At 41.6% G+C, this 21,585-nt stretch overlaps 1 protein-coding gene across 1 annotated transcript; it reads right to left on the reverse strand.

The window, feature by feature from the left end:
- Positions 1 to 5,834: 5,834 nt before the first annotated feature.
- On the reverse strand, positions 5,835 to 19,894 carry LOC121855894 (sodium-dependent multivitamin transporter-like; the record flags this gene model as incomplete). Its single annotated transcript, XM_042351065.1, has 5 exons — positions 5,835 to 5,877; positions 7,609 to 7,749; positions 15,967 to 16,121; positions 17,412 to 17,600; positions 19,761 to 19,894. Coding segments are annotated over 5 exons (662 nt in total), but the record flags the coding sequence as incomplete, so codon positions are not given.
- Positions 19,895 to 21,585: the final 1,691 nt, after the last annotated feature.

A 21,585-nucleotide genomic window follows, 5' to 3' on the forward strand; every position in this document is an offset into this window, starting at 1 on the left:
ATTGCTTTTAGTGTCCTAGTGGTGTAAGAGGTAACGTTCCCCGGTCACACACATAAGATCGTGGGTTCGAGTCCTGGCGGGGTGAGGTTCTTGATTATATGTAGAAGTCCGCGTGCTTTATGGGTGTAAAGGCGGTAACCATCTTCCTGCTCGTTACCGCTGCTCACTCGCTCGTTTGCTGGCGCGACCCCTACTTGCAAGGGGGTTGGATGGAGGTGAGGAGGTCACTGCTACCAGTGTCACTGGCAGACATTACCCAGATCTCAAACCAGTCACACCTCCCCTGCTGCTCTTCCAAATTCTGGTGGTGTTCTCATCAAAGGCTCTGGACTCGTGGGCTGTGTCCCCAGACCTTCACCTATCGACTGTCAGTCTCTGGACACCTAACCCAAAGACTACTGTGGCTGCAACGTCCTCGCCAGTTCCTCTCCACCGTCGGTGCCCCGATGTTTTTCCTGCTGTAGCAAGACATCGGCCACCGCTGTCACTCGTGTGAGGAGCTGAATGGACCTCCCCCAAGGCCGCTGCCGTAGGAAATATCTGTTCATTGTTTGATTCTTTTAATTGTTTGATTTCATTAATTGCTGACCCCCATTGATTGTTTGATTTCATTAATTGTTTGATTCCATTAATTGCAGACTCCCATTGATTGTTTGATTCCATTAACTGTTTGATTACATTAATTGCTGACTCCCATTGATTGTTTGATTCCATTAACTGTTTGATTACATTAAATGTTGAATCCAATTAATTTGTTGATTCCATTAATTGTTGATTCTCTTAATTGTTTGACTCCCGTAATTATTTCATGTTTGTTGAGTGGTGTCAGAGTTTTGTGTTATATTTTTATAGTAAAGACATGTCAATCTCGAACAGTTGTTTGTTATTCCTCAGAAAACCATGGTCCTTGACTTTCCTTTATAAGATCCTGATTACATAAGAACATAAGAACATAAGAAAGTGGGATACTGCAGGAGGCCGACTGGCCCATACAGGGCAGATCCCTTTCACACCCATCCCAGCACTTCCATGTGCCTATCCAACTTCGTCTTGAAGCTCCCTAGCGTCCCCGATCCTACTATAGCACTCGGTAGCCTATTCCACATATCCACAACTCTATTACCAAACCAGTGCTTGCCTATATCCTTTCTGAATCGGAATTTATCTAATTTAAAGCCATTTGTTCTAGTTATTTCGTTATTACTGAGCTTCAGAACATCTTCCATTTTACCCTTGTTAATCCCACTTACCCACTTGTACACTCTATCATATCTCCCTAACTCTACGCCTCTCTAATGAATGTAAGCCTAAGCTTTTCAGTCTTTCTTCATATGGAAGGTTTCTAATATTATGGATCATTTTGTCATTCTTCTTTGTACTCTCTCCAAAGAATCTATGTCCATTCTATAATAAGGACACCAGAACTGAACCGCATAATCCATGTGTGGCCTCACTAATGCTAGGTAAAGTTTCAAGATAACGTCAGCAGTTCTGTTACTCACAGACCTAGAGATATGAACCCAAGAATCCTGTTTGCCTTGTTGCGAACGCTAATACATTGTTTTCTAGGTTTCAAGTCGTTGCTAACAAATACACCTAGATCTTTTCACAAACTGAGTTTTCTATTTCCGTGTTACCTAGTTTATACTTAACGTTTGTATTCGTCTTCCCTATCTGTAGTACCTTGCATTTATCAGTATTAAAATTCATTTGCCAGTCTACTGACCACTCATGTAAGGTATCTAGATCTCTTTGAAGGTGTTCAAAGTCACTGTCTGAATTTATCTCTCCCCATTTTGGTATCATCTGCAAATTTACTAATCCTACTAGTTATGCCTAAATCAAGATCATTAATGAATATAACAAACAGCAGAGGGCCTAATACAGATCCTGGGGAACTCCGCTTTTGACCACCCCAGTCTGACTTTAATCCATTTATGCTGACTCTTTGTTTCCTACCAGTTAACCATGACCTAATCCATTTAATACTGATCCACCTATTCCATGTGCTTCTACCTTCCTTATCAATCTCTCATGAGGGACTCTATCGATGCTTTACTGAAATCTAAATAAATTATATCATATGACTTATCATTATCTACCGCTTCATACTTCTGAGAAAAAAGCTAAGCAAATTTGTGAGACAAGAACGTCCCTGGTGAACCCGTGCTGAGAAGAATGAATTAAGTTGAATGTTTCAAGGTGGCTTCTGATTTTTGTAGCAATAATTGACTCTAGCAACTTGCCTATGATTGACGTGAGACTAATGGGACGGTAATTTGATGCTATTGATTTATCACCCTTTTGAAAATCGGAACTACATTTGCAAGTTTCCAAGCTTCTGGCACTAGGCCCGATTCTAATGACTTATTAAATAAAACTGCTAATGGATTACTCAACTCATCTCTACATTCTTTTAATATTCTAGCATATACCTCGTCTGGACCAGGCGATTTATGAGGCTTCAGTTTGTTAATTACTTTAAGCACATCGTTACTAGTAATATTGATATTCATCAATATTTTCTATACTGTCGTTATATACCTTATGAACTTCTGGAAACTGTGCTAGGTTTTCATTTGTGAATACGGGCGAAAATGACTATTTAACGTACTACACATTTCTAACTCATCATCAGTCATTTCTCCTGTCGTAGTTTTAAGGGGACCTATTGTATCTCTAACCTTTGATTTATACAGTTGATAAAAAGCTTTGGGGTTATTTTCGATTCGTTTGCTACCTTGATTTCATAATTTCTCTTTGCTTTCCTAATTTCTGTTTTTACCTGTCTTGTTAGGTTCTGATAGTAACCAAGTAAGTTCTTAACTTTTCTATATACTCTTTCTTTTTCCCTAGAAGATCTAAGAGTCTATTATTCATCCATTTTGGTTGGTTCCGTATCGATCTGAATTTTCTTTTAGGGATGTGTTTATTTTGAGCATTATTGATTGTCGCAATAAATTGTTCATAAGTAGCTGCTAAATTAAATTCGGGTTATCCCGTCCTAAGTTGACAGTTTCCGGAGGTGTGGGGGGGATTAATCTTTTGACCATAGGGTCATCCCTTAGGTCTCTCCTTAAGCTACCGTAATTAGCCTTCCTAAAATCCGGGATCAAGGCCGAATTTTCCTTCTTCCTGCCATCCCATATTATGTTAAAATATATGGCTTTATGATCACTGTTTCCTAGTTCGTCTCCAATCCCAACATCTTTTACTAGATTTTCATTATTACTGAGAACTAAATCGAGGATATTATTTCCTCTAGTGGGCGAGTTTATGAATTGATATAAAAAACTATCTTGTACTACTTCTAGAAAATCTTCAGATTCATTATCGCTAAGTTGATTTTTCCAATCTATGCCTGAAAAGTTGAAATCGCCTAGAATACATACATTGTTTCTATCAGATGCCTTCTTTATTTCCTCCCATAGCAATTTACCATCGTTCCTACTCAAATTAGGTGGTCTATATATAACACCAATGACTACGGATTCACTGCCCTCACCAATCTCTACCCAAATACTTTCATTGTCGCTATTTGTTTTAATGTTTGATTTATTGCAGCTTTTTAATGACACCCTGATATACACTGCTACACCGCCACCTCTCCTTCCTACTCTGTCAAATTTAAATAGGTTATATCCTGGAATATGAAATTCTGCTAAAAATGCTTGCTGTTTGAATTTATCCATGTTTCCGTTATTGCAATTATATCTATGTTCTCTTTACTAACAATGGCCCTGAGCTGGTCCATTTTGTTACACAAGCTTCTACTATTAGTATAATAAACACTCAATATATTTCTTCCGTTTCTATCTGTTTTACATTTATTACTTTGATGTTTGTTATTATGACTAACTATATTTTCAGCATTATCTACTTCTGTTTCACTACTTCCCAGGACCTCCTTGTTTTTTGACTCCCATTTTCCCCGACCCCTCTCTACTGGCGAAACCCCTCCTTCGGAGTGACAATTTCACGCTCCAGGGATGCAGACAACGTCTTTACCCCCTCACGAGACAAGTGTACTCCGTCGCGACAGTACAGGTAGTCGTTGCTGAGGAGTTCATTATTCAATTTGAAAAAGTTGCAACTATTAAAGAATGGGACAAAAGTGACTGGGCAATATTGGTGCAGAGTAAATTTAAGGGTAAGGCCATAGAGGCATATGTGTGTCTGAGTATGTCAGAGTCTGTGGATTATGAGACTGTTAAAGAAGCAGTGTTGAAGACGGTGGAAATGGATCCAGAAGTGTACAGGAGAAGGTTTAGGGACATTAAGAAAATTAGTGAACAAACTCATCATGAAGTGGCTAGAGAATGTGGGATGAGATTTGATAGATGGTGTAAGTCTGAGGAAGTAAAGACTGTGGATGACATAAGACAGTTAGTCCTGTTGGAACATTTTAAAAGTCTTGTGCACCCTGAGATTACTGTAAGTATGAAATAAGTAAGAATAGAGCGAAGAATTTGATGAATGCGGCTAGGTTGGCTGACCAGTTAGCAGTGGCACACAAAATGTATAAGGAGGAGGTGTCACATAAACAAGGTGAAGTAAGGCATAATAGAAGCCAGAATTATGACAGAAATCATAAGTATCAGAACTATTCAAATGTTAAGCAGCCTAGTACAAATTATTTTAAGGGAGGTACACCTAACCAGGTGTCACAAAATACTGTAGGGAATAGATCACAAGGACAAAGATAATATAAACATCCAAGACCTCAGTCTAATTATAACCCTTGTATTAGTAGACGGGAGATACCACCAATGAAATGTTTTGCATGTGGAGAAATTGGCCTTGTTAAATATCAGTGTCAGAGTGGCCCAAAGTCTGCGGCATTAACTGTGAATTTTGAGCCATTTATTACTGAAGGGAAGGTTGGGATTAAAGGGAGTCCTGAGAAGAAAATTATAATATTGAGAGATACTGGAGCCAATCAGAGTGTGATTTAAAAATGTATTAGAGGGGACAGATGAATGAGTCTTACTCTAGTGAAGAAGTGAATTTATGAGGATTGGGGTCAGGGATGACTGTCCCATTACATAAAGTAAATCTTAAGGGTGGATTTGTGAGTGGCATTGTAAAATTTGGGATAAGTGTTGAACTTCCCGTACCCGGAGTACAGATGTTATTGGGTAATGATTTGGCTGGCGACAAGGTGGTCCCAGAGCTTATTATGTGTGAAAATCCATTTGATGAAGAGGCTACTGTAGAAGTGAACCATGTTGTGAAAAATGTAGATGTGTTGGATGATTCAAAGAAGTGTAAACCTGATGGTGATATACAGCTTAATGAAATTGTGTACCCAGCTTGTGTTGTGACCAGGGCAATGTCAAAGAGAAGACAAGAGTTTGATGATGATTTGGAAATAGGTGATATATTTGGTGAAGAGGATGTTATGACCACAGATAATACAGTAGAGTTGGAAAATAATAAGGAGTGTACTGTAGAAGCGAAAATTCATGTACCACCAGATTTTGTAGTGGACAAGGAGGAATTAGTGAGGTGACAGACGAGAGTTTGAGGGAATGTTGGAGTGAAGCTGAGAGAAATGGGGGTGAGAGTGATGTATCAATTGGATTTTGTGTGCAATAGTGGTGTGTTAATGAGGAAGTGGAGGCCTGCTGATGCTCCAACATCGGATCATTGGGAGGTTAGGAAGCAGATTGTTATTCCAAAGGAATATAGGGAACATGTTATTGCTTTATCCTATGATTCTTGTTTGTCTGGACATTTGGGAGTCAGGAAGACAACTGACAGGCTTCTAACTCAATTTTATTGGCCTAATATAAAGAAAATGTATCTGAGTACTGGAAAACTTGTGAGATATGTCAGAAAGTGACAAAGCCCAACCAGATTATAGAGCCGGCACCACTGAGAGCATAAATAAGTGAAAAAGCATGTAAATCTTAAATGTTGCCGGACCAAGTAATAAGTAAAATTATATGAAGTTGTTGTCAAATATTCTCCTCGGTCTAGGCTGCCGTGTGTACCTCACGTCTCGCTTTGATTAGGAATTATAACTATTGTTTTTTGTAGATTTACTTCCATGTTTAATACGCCTTACTGTCAATGTACTGTACAGTCAGGGGCATTAATTGCTACGTTCCTAGAAGCTGGAGCCATTGCAAGTGAAGGCCTGACGATCGGACAAAACCCCTGTGTAAGCGTCGCTGGGTAGTTTTGAAACTAGAACTTGGAGTATCAAGGTTGGTGATGTGTCATTATCGGCCTTCACTGGCTCCTGACGTTAGTGAGGGGGATAGTTATTAGTGTTTCTGACTGTATCATGTTTATGTTTTTGGTTGTGAAAACTGATGAAACATATCAGTTGAGAATAATGTTCATTTCCCCCTCGTTATCAGTTAGCTCACGGGTAAGCTGGCTGTTTGGTCCTTTTCTTTTTATGATCTTTCTTTGTGTTTCTTATATCTTTCCTGATCCTTCTGGTTAATTTTGGGGGTTGAACGTCACCTTGTTTTTTTTTATATATTATATAACAAACTGTTAGCCAGTTTGCTCCCTACGTCGTCATTATAGGTGAAGTTTTCTCTTCGTGACACAACTGGATCTATAATATATTTTTCCCCGGATAAAGTTCAGTTATATTTTGACTTAACAAACAGTCCTGGACAGTTTCAAGGAAATCCTATGACGCGGAGTTACCTGTAAAGTCAGTCCAATATATTTGACTTGAGTTAAAGTCGCCTACTATACAGACTTAGCGGTATCATGTCTGGATGCCTGTCATATTTCATCCCAAATAAGTCGTCCATCAACACTATCAAGTTTAGCAGGTCTATATATTACTCCTATGATTAATTTTTCTCTACCATCGGTTAATTATCTCCAAGTTGTTATTATATTCAATTCAGTTTTAGTTTCCTATTTAATGCCACATTTCAAATTATCCCTGACATGCTGCCCCGCCTCTCCTCCTGTTCTTCCTATCCATATGAAATAATACATATCATTTAATTTGATATTCGACAGGTAAGTTAATCCAGGTTTCAGTTAAATCTATTACAGTATATCGATTTTTTCCATACATACCAGAGCTCTGATTTCTTTCATTTTATTTTTAATGCTTCTGCTGTTCACTTTGTAAAGATTTAACCTCGCCAAGATCTGATTCTTCTCTCTGTTGTGGCTTAACTCCCTGACTAATGTCACTTTATTGTCATTGTTAGCACAATTTATAGGTAACCTATTGACACGTGTATCCCTGTGCCCACTGCAGTCTCCTCGACCCCAGTGCTCGCATGGTCCTTTAGCAGTTTAAAGACCTGGACATCTTTTCAACCACCAGATAAATGCACCCTGTACCTTTGTGCTATAGAAGTTTTCCTAGCTGTCAGTGAATGGAGCTCGTCTCACTTGTGATCCGTGCTGGGGATTAAACCCAGGACATAACTGTGAGAGGCACGTGTGTTACTGCTGTGCTGCCAGCACCCATGGTGGTATTTATGAATATTCTAAATATTTGTCACGGTAGATCTAAGTGCTACTTATAAAATTACATAATGTAAATAGAACATTTGTTTTTATAACATGATTGATGTGTCTCCTGGAAGATGGGTAAATTTTCAATATAGATTTTATTACCTTTGTGATGTCTGAAGCGTCCTCACAGATGCTAATCTCTGGAAGGTGGTTTGGTTGAAGCCGATGGAAGAGACTATTAAGTAATAGCCGAAGACCACAGTGGACATCAGAGTGTGGCGCTCAAAAGGGCTCGTGTCGAGGCTGAAACAAAGTAAATATGTTTTGTGCCACATGTTTCATTCACTCCTATGAAATGTATTTGTGCCAGTATACTGTATGATCCCCTTCCTTCAATTTATTTATTTATTTTTTGCCCATTATCAATGTGAAGGATCATTTTGCACAGCACATGGTGTCCCTCACTCCTCGTTACTAATATTGAAAACTTCACCCTCTAAAAAGTGATGTCTACAGAATGGTGGGTAATGTGCTCTATACACCAGTAATTACCAGAATGAAGAAAGGAAAATAAAAGTTACACACCCTTATAAGAAAAGAGTGAGAAGCCAGTTCTTTGGGGATTTGGGTGGCCTTTGGGGGGCCTTTATAACTGACCAAAATTCGCCAAATACAACAATAAGTTTTCTACATTCACTGTTATATTCCTTCTCCTGTACTAGTTAATTGAAAACCCGATGTATTATTGTCCAGACAGGCAAAGGTTATATTTACAATTAAGAACAAGAACAACATGAAAATACAGGAAACAAATAAAAACACTCCTACCTAATATGTGGTAAAACCTCCTAAACACCGGAGGAACCATCTTACCTACTCGTGGAAGATATAATCCATCATCGTGCAGTCGGAGGACCACAGGATCAGTTGGGGAAAGGACAGGGGTGGCCAACCCAGAGACAGGAGAGCGAGTAAGGAGAGCTTGGGCGAGGAAGGTAACTACTCCCACAATGTAACACCAGGTTTACATGAGCAAAATCAAAAGTGTAGGAATTGAAGAAACATGATGAGAATATTAATGTAATATAACTAGCAACATTATAAACACATGTTAACTTAAAATTTAGTCAAAAGTTATAAAGGAAATACAAATATCACTACTGGGCAACTCTCCAGGGACGCTCCCAGGTTGACACGCCACCTGAACATGACCTTGATAACAACTAGATTTAATTTGAGGTTTGATCTCAACCTGACATGGTCAGACAGACCTAGTACGCCTGATTAAGGCCTCTTTCACATGATCATTATTTTTGTCACGAGACAGAATGTACTTGCATCTAGTGAACAAAAAGTCAAGCTTCCATATGGACGTTTTCCTGCCATGCCTCAGTTGAGCTCCATCTGTTCAAGACGGAGAATCCCACAACACAGAGATAGTGAAGGAAATAGATTAAGTGAGATCGTAATGACTAGTAACGATGTTAGTAAACAAACAGATATTTGCCAGAATATTAAAGGAATGTATGGAAGAGCATAGTAAGCCCTTAACAAACCTGTTTAACATGCATTAAAAACGAATGTAGTACCAGAATCCTGGAGGATACCGAATGTAATACCGATTTTCAAGAAGGGAGATAGATCACTATCCTCTAACTACCGTCCAATCAGTTTAACATCAGGTGTAGGCACATAACTGGAAGCAATATTTTCAAACTCTATTCAAAATCACCTGGAGAAACACAAATTGATCAACGATTCCCAACATGGCTTAACAAATAGGCGTTCATGTCTGACAAGTCTATTAACATTCTTTCCAACTGTTTTCGAATCAGTGGACGACGGGCATGGTTACGATGTGGTTTACCTCGAATTTAGCAAAGTCTTTGACAGGGTCCCCCATGAAAGACTAATACGTAAAATGGAGGCCCATGGCATAGATATAGGCGTAGACAGCAACTTAAGTAAATTTGCTAATGACACTAAAATAGGGCGTGTAATTAAATAAGACGAAGACTCCGCAAAACCACAGGAAGATCTAAAAAAAAAATGCATGGTATGAAAAATGGCAGATGAAATTTAATGTAGACAAATGTAAAGTACTTAGTCTTGGAGATGTAAACAGAGAAAGCAGACATCAGATGAACAACGTTGATGTAGAGAAATCCTACTGTGAGAAAGATTTTGGTGTAAAGTACTTGGGTTCATACAAAGCAGAGATACGTCGTTTATTGTAAGTCGTTTTCGATGCACGGATTACCTAACGTGTTAGCTATTCTGTATGCACAGACGCTGCTTTTGACTTGTGCGCATGACACACTCAGAGGGAAAAGCTAACACCTCGATCAGGCGTTAGCCTTGCACAGCGCCCAAGCGGCCCAAATAGCTAACAGCCAATCAGAGAGTTCTCTCATTGAAAATACGAGGATCATGGCCGTTTATGGAGAATGTTTTGATTAATATTGAAGAGTTGAGGGCATGTAAGGCAATAAAAAACTGTGATATAAAAATAAAAATAATTCTATATACAGTAGTATATTGGATTACCTAAAACAAAGCGCATGGCGTGAAAAAATGAAAAGAATTGCGCCTAGTTGAACACCTGTGAAGCAAAGAAATATGTGTTTATAATATGCATAGACTACACTTATAATATATAAATATAATATAGTAAGAACATAAAATATATACTCTGCAGGTAATGCTTATTGAAATAGATAATTACATAAAAATAAGTGTCAGGAAAGATTTTTTTTTTTTTATTGGGCAACCCCCTATATCCTTGTGTAAGGTGAAGCGCAGAAGCGTTTACAGCGCCCAACAGGGAAGCATGCTGAGTTCATGCTTGCCTTTATGTCTCACGATTTAAGGGCGTAGAAGCCTGAAGAGTCAGTGGTTTATGTCATCCAATTATTGGAAGCTCCAACAGCTTGTCCCTGAATACGAATTCGCAACTTTCGACTTACAGCAGGTACCTACTTTACTGCTAGGTGAACAGGGACTAATGGGGGCTAGGAAGTAAGTCCAAATGACTTCCACCGGCCCGGGAATCGAACCCGTGACATCTCGCTTGCGAGGCAAGAACGGTATCGCTTCTACCACCGGTCCCCCTCAGGAAAGAATGAGAGGGAGACACATTTGCACAAGTATTCACTCAACCAAAGCAGAAACACATATTTTGCATGACAAACAAACCCTCGTCTGAAATACTCCATTGCTACACGAAGATTTCTATAATGCTGAACATAAATTTATGCATCGCATTTTGGAAGTACAAGCGTTTGTTCAGCGTCAATGTCACATTTTTTTTTTGTCATGTACGGACTGGCTAGCGTAGTGGCAAGTTTACCTGGCAATACTTGGTGATGTAAGGCTGTATGTAAAGGGGATGTGTGATTGGTGGATCTATTTTCCGCTGTATAACTGTCAGGATAAAACAAAACCAAAGGTAGCATTTTTATAATATCAAACTATTAATTATTATTTAAGATACTGAGAAGTTTCCAAATGATCGTATATTGACTTAAATAATGAAGAAATTATATTAATGAATTGGCAACTCAACTATAGCCACAGCTGCCACAAGATTTTCACACAAACTTTCTTCATTATTTAAGTCAATATACGATCATTTGGAAACTTCTCAGTATCTTAAATAATAATTAACAGTTTAATATTGTAGGTTATGTATCTATGCTACTGTGCCAAGTAGCAACCTTGTAAATAAGCTACTGTGCCGAGTAGCATTTATATATATAATTACGTGGCAACACTGCACGTGTTATGTGGCAACATTGCCCCGAGGCTGTCATATGGCAAGGCAGTCTCAGTCTGACTGTGTGAGCCGTGCATGGCACACGCTAGTCACCACTTGTATTTCTCCTATCCCTTAATAAACGGACTTCAGTGTTACCCGGTGTTTCCCTACCCATCACTGCATTCTTCAGGGAACACTTGTAACATATCTGCCGGAGATATGTGCGTCGACTCATAGTGTGTTGTGTTGTGTTGTGTTGCGCTGTGTTTCGCCGCGATGTGCAGTGTTGGGCCGTCACAGTGCTTTTTAGTGACGGTGGCAGTGTTAGTGTCAGTGTATTAGTGTGTGTCTAGAGCTGAGAGTTGAGCATTGGCCTGTTTTTTGCGGTACCCACGGAGCACGCAGGCGTACACCCTTCTCGTGTGACATCCGGGAAGACACTGACGGTCTCACCCACCCCCGCCGCGTCTCTAGCCACCGGCATTAAGGCCACCACGAAGTGCATCTGCTGTCTCAGACACACACACACACACACGCACGCACGCACGCACTCACTCACGGACAGAACAGTGGACTCTGCGTTATTTCTGCGCTGTTTATGTCATATATATGTGGTTCGAGCTGTTGAGGCGCCACTTTATATACGAAACAGTGCAGTCCACGCACACACAAAGATGGGCGGTAAGAAGGGACAACGTCAAGATGGGAGACACGACTCCCCACCACCTTCTCCTCCACCAGGCGCAGACTCTCATCCCCCACCTCCAGTGACGGACATTGCCTCAATTCTGAGGTGGATGGACGACCGGGACGAGAGACGCAGAGAGATGGAACTTCAGAGGGAGGAGACACGAAGAGAGGAGGAAAAGTCGCGTTTTGATGCACTATTGGCGACCCTGGCGCTAACCCACCCTCCCTCACTCGCGCACCAAGGCGCCAATATCCTCCCTCCTCCACCACACCAGCGTCCTCCAGGTACTCTTGCCTCCAAACAAACAGCTCCCAAGGCATCTGTTTAACCCCCACCCGCCCTCTCACCAGATGTCACGTTTCAGCTTTTTCGTGAGTGGAGGCGGCGTTGGACAGATTACTCCACGATGGTGGACCTTGACAGCATGCCTCCAAACAAACAGCTCATCCAACTGTGGATGTGTTTTTGTCGCTGGAGACCCAGAGAGTTTTGGAGCACACGTTGCAAGTGCCTCCCGATTCTACCTCTTCAGTGACGGATGTGCTCGACCTTTTACAGGAGCATGTTAAGGGTCGGAATAACGAGGCTTTGCGTCGCCGCGCCTTCACCAGCTGCAAGCAGGCGGAGAACGAATCCTTTGACGACTTTTTTGTACGCTTGAAGAGTTTGTCAGAGGAGATCGACGTCTGCAAGGCGCACAGCCGGGAATGTGAGGAAGCCTGGATCAAGCACGGGATCTTGGCAGGTGTCAGGCAGGAAGAGTTGGTGCAGCGACTCATCCCCCTGGACGCTTCCTCCACACTCCAGGCGGTAGTGACTGAATGTCGGTCATACGAGGCCACCAAGTCCGCCACCTCTGCCTTACGGGCCCCACCTGCTGTGAGAGCTATCTCATAGTACAAGAAGGATAAGAAGGCGGCTAACAACGCGAAGGCTGCCACATGTTCTTCCACGCCCCCGCCTAGTGCTTCCTGTGGCAGCTGTGGAAAGCAGCATGGCCCCAAGACTTGCCCGGCCGCCGACGCACTGTGTCGTGGATGTGACCGTAAGGGCCACTGGTCTAACACAGACAGGTGCCCTGCACGAGGCCACAAGTGTCAGGCCTGCGGTCGCTATGGACACTACGACAAGTGCTGCCGCCAACCCAAGCCCAAAAGCCCGAGACGAGGAGGAAAGCAGCGCACTTCCCTCGGGGTGGTTCGCACGCAGCCCCCTCCAGATGGCCTACACAGCCCCAAGCAGCAGCGAGTCACATCAGGAGGGTGGAATCGACCACACGCCCCAGGGCTACCCCTTCCCCTACCATCCGCGTCGCCGTCACACACGGTGATGTGTCGGGTCACATCGAGGTGATACCGGACACCGGCGCTGATACTACGGTGATTGGGTTGAAGCACCTCCAGAAACTGGGCCTCACCAAACGCGACCTGGGACCACCGCCGCAGCTGCAGTACTACAATGCGGACGGTTCCCAGATGCCAGACGCTGTGGGCTCCTTTCAAGCAGAGATCACCTACGGCGACAGGTCGTGTCATGGATGGATCGACGTGCAGCCTACTCTCGCTACACCCTTGTTGTCGTGGGAGCACCTCAAGGAGTTATGCGTGGTGCCCAGAGACTTTCCCGAGCAGATCCCAGCTGCTCGTTACACCGCCAGCAGGGTGCGTGAGTCGACGAGCGACGCGCCTGGCGCTGCCACACAGAGCTGCCCAGAACCCGCGTCCACTCCCACCCACACAGGACGCTCCCCTGCCCAGATCCTGTATGGTCACCCTCTCCGCTCTTGCGTTCCTACACACGCCAAGGCCTTTGCGAAGGACTGGCAGACCAGAGCCGAGAGCTGCGACCGCCGCGCCGCTACACGTGCCCAGGACGCCAAGGCTCGGTATGGCTACCGTGCCCGCCCTCTTCAGCCGCTGGAGATTGGTGCCCTTGTCCGCGTCCAGGACCCGACGACGACACGTTGGGACAAGGTGGGCATAGTGATGGGCGTCGGCCGGTCGTGAGACTACAAGGTCAGGATGCCGAGTGGCCGTGTCTGGTGGAGGAACCACCGCTTCCTCCGGCCAGTCCCACCCCCTGCTGCTGGCCCCCTGACCGAGGACGAGTCCCCTACACCTCACGAGGATCCGCCCCACAGTGCACCTCGACGCTCGGAGCGACTTAGGACTAAGAAGTCCGCTCAAGACAAAGACTATGAGAATGAGGGGGGGAGGGAGATGTAGGTTATGTATCTATGCTACCGTGCCAAGTAGCAACCTTGTAAATAAGCTACTGTGCCGAGTAGCATTTATATATATAATTACGTGGCAACACTGCACGTGTTATGTGGCAACATTGCCCCGAGGCTGTCATATGGCAAGGCAGTCTCAGTCTGACTGTGTGAGCCGTGCATGGCACACGCTAGTCACCACTTGTATTTCTCCTATCCCTTAATAAACGGACTTCAGTGTTACCCGGTGTTTCCCTACCCATCACTGCATTCTTCAGGGAACACTTGTAACCACCAAATATTATAAAACTGCTACCTTTGGTTTAATTGTTTATCAGTTAACCACATCCATAATGTGAACTGCCTATGTATTGCACCTGTATTTGGAAGTATTTTTAATGTCAAAGTAAACGCATATTTATGTGTGTGTGTGTGAGAGAGAGAGAGAGAGAGAGAGAGAGCAACCGATAAAATATATATCGTATTATTAAGGACATCAGATATCAACATCTTAATGAATATCAAAATATAGCTGTTAAACTCTAGTCCAGGGAAATTAGACAATTTTTATGCCAAATGTTGAACTTTTCATAATGAAATGATCCTTGGTAGAATTATTGGGAATACGTTCGTAAACAACGTACTGAACAGCCTGAGCGATCTGAGGTAAGCTTTTGCCGCCATCTTGAAAAAATGGCGGCCTTTCGCGGTTTTTCATGTTTTACTCATTAACCGTTGATTTTAGGGAGATGACACTTAATAACAAAATAAAAGAGCGTAAAATTCTGCACATTTTGTATCTTCAGCTTTTGTGTAGGACTAATACATTTTGATATAATAAACATTTTGTTTCCACCTCTAATTTTGACACTTTAATGTTCCATTGGTAAAAAACAACAAGAATATAATGTCTGTGTTGCTTTTTTTATTTTTTAGGGACTAATAATGAATGAACATTTGATACTGACCTTAATTATCACAACGGCACTGAATTTGACTCCCAAACTTCATGTGTAACTACAAATACTGAACAAGTTACAAAGAAAATGAACTGTCATAAAAACACTAATCCTGGAACAGGTCTACAAGGGATACCACATTAAAAAAAGACGCTCCACGTACTGGACCTCATGGCTGGTGTGGAAAACGGTACCAGATGATGTAAAAATAGCGAAGGGTGTGGCCAGTAGTGAAGATTGTTTTTCTCGGAAAGTATTAATCGTACACAAAAGATGAATATACCAAAATGTGCACAATTTTATGCTCCCAAAAATCAACAGTTAATGAGTAAAACATCAACAACAGCGAACGGCCGCCATTTTTTCAAGACGACGACAAAAACTCGCCTCAGATCGGTCAGGATATTTGGTATGTTGTTTAAAAACGTATTCTCACTCTTACTACCAAGTATTATTTCAATATGAATTAGTTCAACTTTTTCCTAATTTCCCCCGACTACTCTAACACTGCTGTAGTTAACAATCTCACCACCATCCTGTCACTTGCCAAGCCTCACTGTTGCCGAGTGTACCTCCTTAAGATGGAAAACTTCTTTCTAGTAGGTGGCTTAAGTCATCCATGTTATATGGGCAATGTAGCATTATATGAATGAGTGTTAATATATTACCAGTGTAGTTGTCACCGTTATATCCCGTACGTCCCTGTGAAAGGTTCCGCTGAACTCCATTCATTTCTAAGTGCCGTGTGATAAAAACTTGTGAAAGATGCCTAAAACCTATTTAGGGGTACACTTCTGGTGCCAGCCTGTAAGAGGCTTACACAAATAGGACCCGTACGTGTCTGAAATACGAAATCGTTAAGGTTAGATGATAGGCCTATGACACAAGTATGTAAGCTCACTTGAAAAATTGGATGCGTCCACCTCGGTCTGCAATGGCCCACACTTTGTCAACGCCGCCCAGGTCAATACAACAGAGGATCACCACCACCAGCACCCCGCCAAACATGAGCAACGTTTGCAACACGTCTGTGTACACCACAGCCTTTACACCACCCTGAGGGAAAAAGTTATAATACTAACAGTGTTTACCACCTCTTCCTACCAACCTTACCAAATGAACATGGCTTCCTTCAATGATCATTGCGACGGCCTTCAGACCCAGGAGTTCAGAAAATATTTTCACTGTGTACCAGTGTATAAATATGTAGCACTATTTCTAAAAAAATTTCCAAGAGCTAATGTGGTTTAAATATCCTCCCATAAAAGACAGATATCTATATGATCACTTTGTCATTGTTAACACAGTTTCTTATAAACACCCAAGAACCAGCACACCTGCAGCTACACTGACGTCCATGCTCGAGTTACGACTGTGATGTCATCAGTGGTAGAAAAGTAGCCAAGTTACTAAAGAATTTTTTTAAGGATTGTTTGCACAAAACAAATAGGTGATAATACTCCAGAATATTTCATCCTGCTCAACCTACAAGTTTACATAAAAAAGTGTAATATTATACAAAAGTCAATGATTACCATTTGTTTACGGTATATATTGAGGGAGATTTTCCCTTGCAAGGAACTTTGAAGGTACCTTGACTGATTCTTTGTACAATACATAGAAAAAATATGCATTAAGCATAATATTAGATACTACTGAACTGTGAGAACATAATTCTGCCTGTCATGGCCATTTTCAACTCTCTACCACACTCTCGTCCTTAGATAATGTCTGATGTCTCATTTTTTCAGCTTTGATCTTTTTGGACTCATTTTATAAGATTTTGGGTGAAATCTACAGAAATAATCACACACATACATACTTAAACAACTCTCACTACATGCACGCATAGATCAATACAATCGGCTAAGTACCAAGCTCCATAACTGAGGAATATGCAGTGTATTGAAACTTGTCTGCAAATATAAAAGATTCTCGTTAATTTCTGCTCTACTGGAAGCAACTCATGTGTGCAGTATTATTTTTGTTTCATGAAGGTATTGTGAAAAAAAGAACGAAACACGTAGTGATAAATTGAATTGTGATAAATCGAAACTGCAATAAACAAGTTATACCTCTATTGCTCCACCTTGACACTCCTAAATTGATCCTTTGAATAGTAAACATATTGATTCTATTCCACAATGAGGCTAAAAGAGAAGCCATGAGGATATTTCTGGTAAAATGTTTCCATAAAAGCTTTTTGATATTAAGAGCATGATAAATTTGCTATGATTATTTTGTACTATAAAAGGTTTATATAGTATAATCTCGAGATTCATTTATTAACTATATATTTATAAATTATTACTACAGGTCTCTGTATTTGGTGCACACCATACTTACAATTGTGATGTAGAAGGTACATATTGTCCCCATGATAAGTGTGGATACCCAGGTAGCGAGGCCCGTGACTGTAGACAGAGCTAATGTTGGAGCATAGAGGCAGATGCCCATGTAAATGAAAGAAGAGAGAAGAGTACACAGAGTTGCCAGCGTCCTTAGCAGTCGTGACTCAAACCTCAGCTCTATATACTGTAAGAAATATATAGTGTCAGTAGTCTATTTGTGCCCTCACAGGCTCCAAACTGAATGCAAGCAAGCAAGCACCTTCCTCCTTCCCTCTCTAATCCCCACAAGGATTTTTATTTGATCTTTAGAGCAGCCACTCCTGTATTCATGTTATTATTATTATTATTATTATTATTATTATTAATATTATTATTATTATTATTATTATTATTATTATTATTATTATTGTAATTGTTGCAAGTGGTATTTTAAATTATGGGTACAAGGAAGCCGTATGCAGAGAGTCAGCTCATATATTTGTGGGACTTATACTCTATTTTTCATCCATGTAATTTGTACACTTGGGGTGGATAAGCTGATAATGTACATTAAGAGAAAATTACTCTACTCGAATCGTTCAGAAAATGACACACAAACATTTCTCAGAATGTATATAAACATTTCCCTGAGTCGACGCCCTCCTATTTTACCACATTTTGTCTAAATATACTTCAAAGAATGTTTATTCCACTACTGCAGAAATCTTTGATGAACGCTACAGAATTATTTCAGTTTTTTTTCTGTATTCATCAACTAAAATGAGCGCGTATAAAAAGTCCAACAAAATATAATCTCCCCAGCAGTTTTGTAACAACAGTGCTGAGGGTAAGTTAGTTCTGAGGTCTTTTTTTTTTTACGGGAATTAGCCCACCTGGGCACAGGTCGAATAAATAAGAGTAAAAATAAATAAAAAATATAAAAACACAATATTATATTAATCTACACCACGAAGACGCCGCAAAAACAGCTTTTTAAAGTGAGACACATTATATGAGTATGGGAACACAGAAGAAGGCAGAGCATTCCACAGTTTGGATGTGTGAGGAAAGAAGGAGGTACTATAACGCGTTATTCTCGTGTGACCGACATCCACAGGGAAACGGTGGGCACCGCGGGCAAGACGTGTGTTATGAGCCCACGGCCTTGCCGGCGGTACACAGGATGTCAAATCTACCGAACAGTGCCCGTTAAAGAACCTGTAAAAGAGAGCGAGTGAATCAACATTGTGGCGAAGAGAAAGGGAAGAGAGATTATCAACTATAGGAGGAGAGTTAATAAGACGAAATGCCTTTGATTCCACCCTATCTAACAGTTGGACAGAAGAAGAGCCACCCCAGATATGAGAGCAGTACTCCAAGTTAGGACGAATGAATCCCTTATATACTTGAAGCAATTGCTCAGGAATGAAGTAACTACGGCATCTGTACAGCATTCCCAGCTTTCGGGAGGCGGCTTTAGAAGTGCTGAGGATGTGTGGCTTCCATGACATACTAGAGGAAATGGCGAGGCCTAGCGTATCCTGAATGTCAAAAATTGTGATAGGCAGAGGCAGGAAAAGAATACTGGGTGTCCACATAGCACAATAACAGTTCTCTCACCGTCAATACCGTCTAGACCTACCAGACGTTAAAGCCCCTGAAGAGATGGAAAGGCAGAGAAACAAAAGAGCTATCACAGAGGAATCCCACCATGAACACCGCCATCTCCTGGTTCACACTCAGACACACTTCTTTAATACCAAGCAAATTAATTTGGGCATTATTCTCATGTTTGAGCTTAAGTCAACCAGTTAGGTACATTATAATATCTTCAGTTATTAGGAACATTTATTGAATGAACATTTAAGAACCACTAAACTACATCACGTGTCGTTCTGTAGCGCTAATAAGGTAAAATTCTTGGGGACTGTCCCCAGTGCCACCCCCCCCCCCTCAGCCACATATATTTTCATATTTGTTTGATGTCAGCTGCCACAGATTTTTTTTTTTTTTAAGATAAAGATCCAAAATTTGATCCGCTCATGTATACAGCAGAGTTGGGGGATGGTGGGCCAGCCTCTGTCGGCCCACCATCTTTGATGATGCGTTTGTGAGTATGTTTTTTCCTCATCCCTTTTAACACAAGAGTTAAAATTTGGTATGTTTATGTAAGTGACGGTATAATCTGGGGTCAGCCCTACTGGTATTTGGTATGTTTATGTTAGTGACGGTGTAATCTGGGGTCAGCCCTACTGGTATTTGGTATGTTTATGTTAACTTTACCTTGTTAAAATTAAACCTGGGCAACACAACTGTAATATGTAAACAAATTAAGAATATTTGTTAGGGTGACCCATCTACTGACCTCGTTAATAGAGACGATTCTCAGGTTGTACAAAATCGGGATTATGACTATGCTGACGAAGAAACAGCCCGGAATAGCGCCCAGCAGAATCATGGCCATCTGAGTACCAAAGAAGTATGTCTCCGTGGGACTACCTGGAAAAAATTGGGAGTTCAATACTGTGGGTGTATAACAATAATAATAATAATAATTAACGGTTTATTGAAAAAAATTCTGCAGCCCGATGGCTGAAAATATACATTGGACATAAATGACTTATGACATACATTGGTGGTTTAACAAAAGCCTTCATTAGAGAAAGGTAAAGGAACATACAGTGAACATACAGATTATTGTAGGTGTTGAACAGCAAACACGTAGTGTAATAACTCCCTCCCAGATGGTGTTATGAGGGACCTGACGTGGTATAGTAATTCCCTCACAGATGGTGTTATGAGGGACCTGACGTGGTGTAGTAATTCCCTCACAGATGGTGTTATATGAGTGAGGTGTGGTCCCAGGCCTTCCTATCGTAGACGGAATAACACATCGCTGGTTGTTGGGTCTCACGGGCCATTATCACTGGGTACCTGGGACCTCACTGTGTGAAGGTTAACTTGGGTACCACTGTTACTGTTGAGTTGTTCTCACTGACTTAAGCACTGTTCACCACTGTTCACCTCTGTTTAACACTGGTTCCATTCCTTTCCTAAATGAAATAGTAACTTCTGGCGAGAACTTGTTGATATTCCGGTGGGGAGGAGGGTTCAGGGGAGGAAGTTGGTATGGGCCAACTTAACAGTTGACCTGGCTACTCCAAGAGGAGTGGCCAGGTACGTCTTGACCCTTCGGTGGTCAAGTATGTAGTACCTTGTGGGTGTTAACTGGTGTGGGTGTTACATCTTGTAGGTGTTAACTGGTATAGGTGTTACATCTTGTGGGTGTTAACTGGTGTGGGTGCTACATCTTGTAGGTGTTAACTGGTGTGGGTGTTACATCTTGTAGGTGTTAACTGGTATAGGTGTTACATCTTGTGGGTGCTAACTGGTGTGGGTGTTACATCTTGTAGGTGTTAACTGGTGTGGGTGTAACATCTTGTAGGTGTTAACTGGTGTAGGTGTTAAATCTTGTGGGTGTTAACTGGTGTAGGTGTTACATCTTGTGGGTGTTAACTGGATTAGGTGTTACATTTTGTGGGTGTTAACTGGTGTGGGTGTAACATCTTGTAGGTGTTAACTGGTGTAGGTGTTAAATCTTGTGGTTGTTAACTGGTGTAGGTGTTACATCTTGTGGGTGTTAACTGGAGTAGGAGTTACATTTTGTGGGTGTTAACTGGTGTGGGTGTTACATCTTGTAGGTGTTAACTGGTGTAGGTGTTACATTTTGTGGGTGTTAACTGGTGTGGGTGTTACATCTTGCAGGTGTTAACTGGTGTGGGTGTTACATCTTGTGGGTGTTAACTGGTGTGGGTGTTATCTTGTGGGTGTGCTTGTGTAAGTTACATCCTGGGTGTTAACTGGTGCCCAGGTGTTACATCTTGTGGAGGTGTTAACTGGTGTGGGTGTTACATCTTGTAGGTGTTAACTGGTGAGGGTGTTACATCTTGTAGGTGTTAACTTTTGAGGCTGTTACATCTTGTGGGTGTTAACTGGTGTGGGTATTACATCTTGTAGGTGTTAACTGGTGTGGGTGTTACATCTTGTGGGTTTTAACTGGTGTGGGTGTTACATCTTGTGGGTGTTAACTGGTGTGGGTGTTACATCTTGTGGGTGTTAACTGGTGTGGGTGTTACATCTTGTGGGTGTTAACTGGTGTGGGTGTTACATCTTGTAGGTGTTAACTGGTG

This window comes from Homarus americanus, unplaced genomic scaffold, assembly GCF_018991925.1.
Source record: "Homarus americanus isolate GMGI-L3 unplaced genomic scaffold, GMGI_Hamer_2.0 scaffold21397, whole genome shotgun sequence".
Lineage (NCBI taxonomy): Eukaryota > Metazoa > Arthropoda > Malacostraca > Decapoda > Nephropidae > Homarus > Homarus americanus.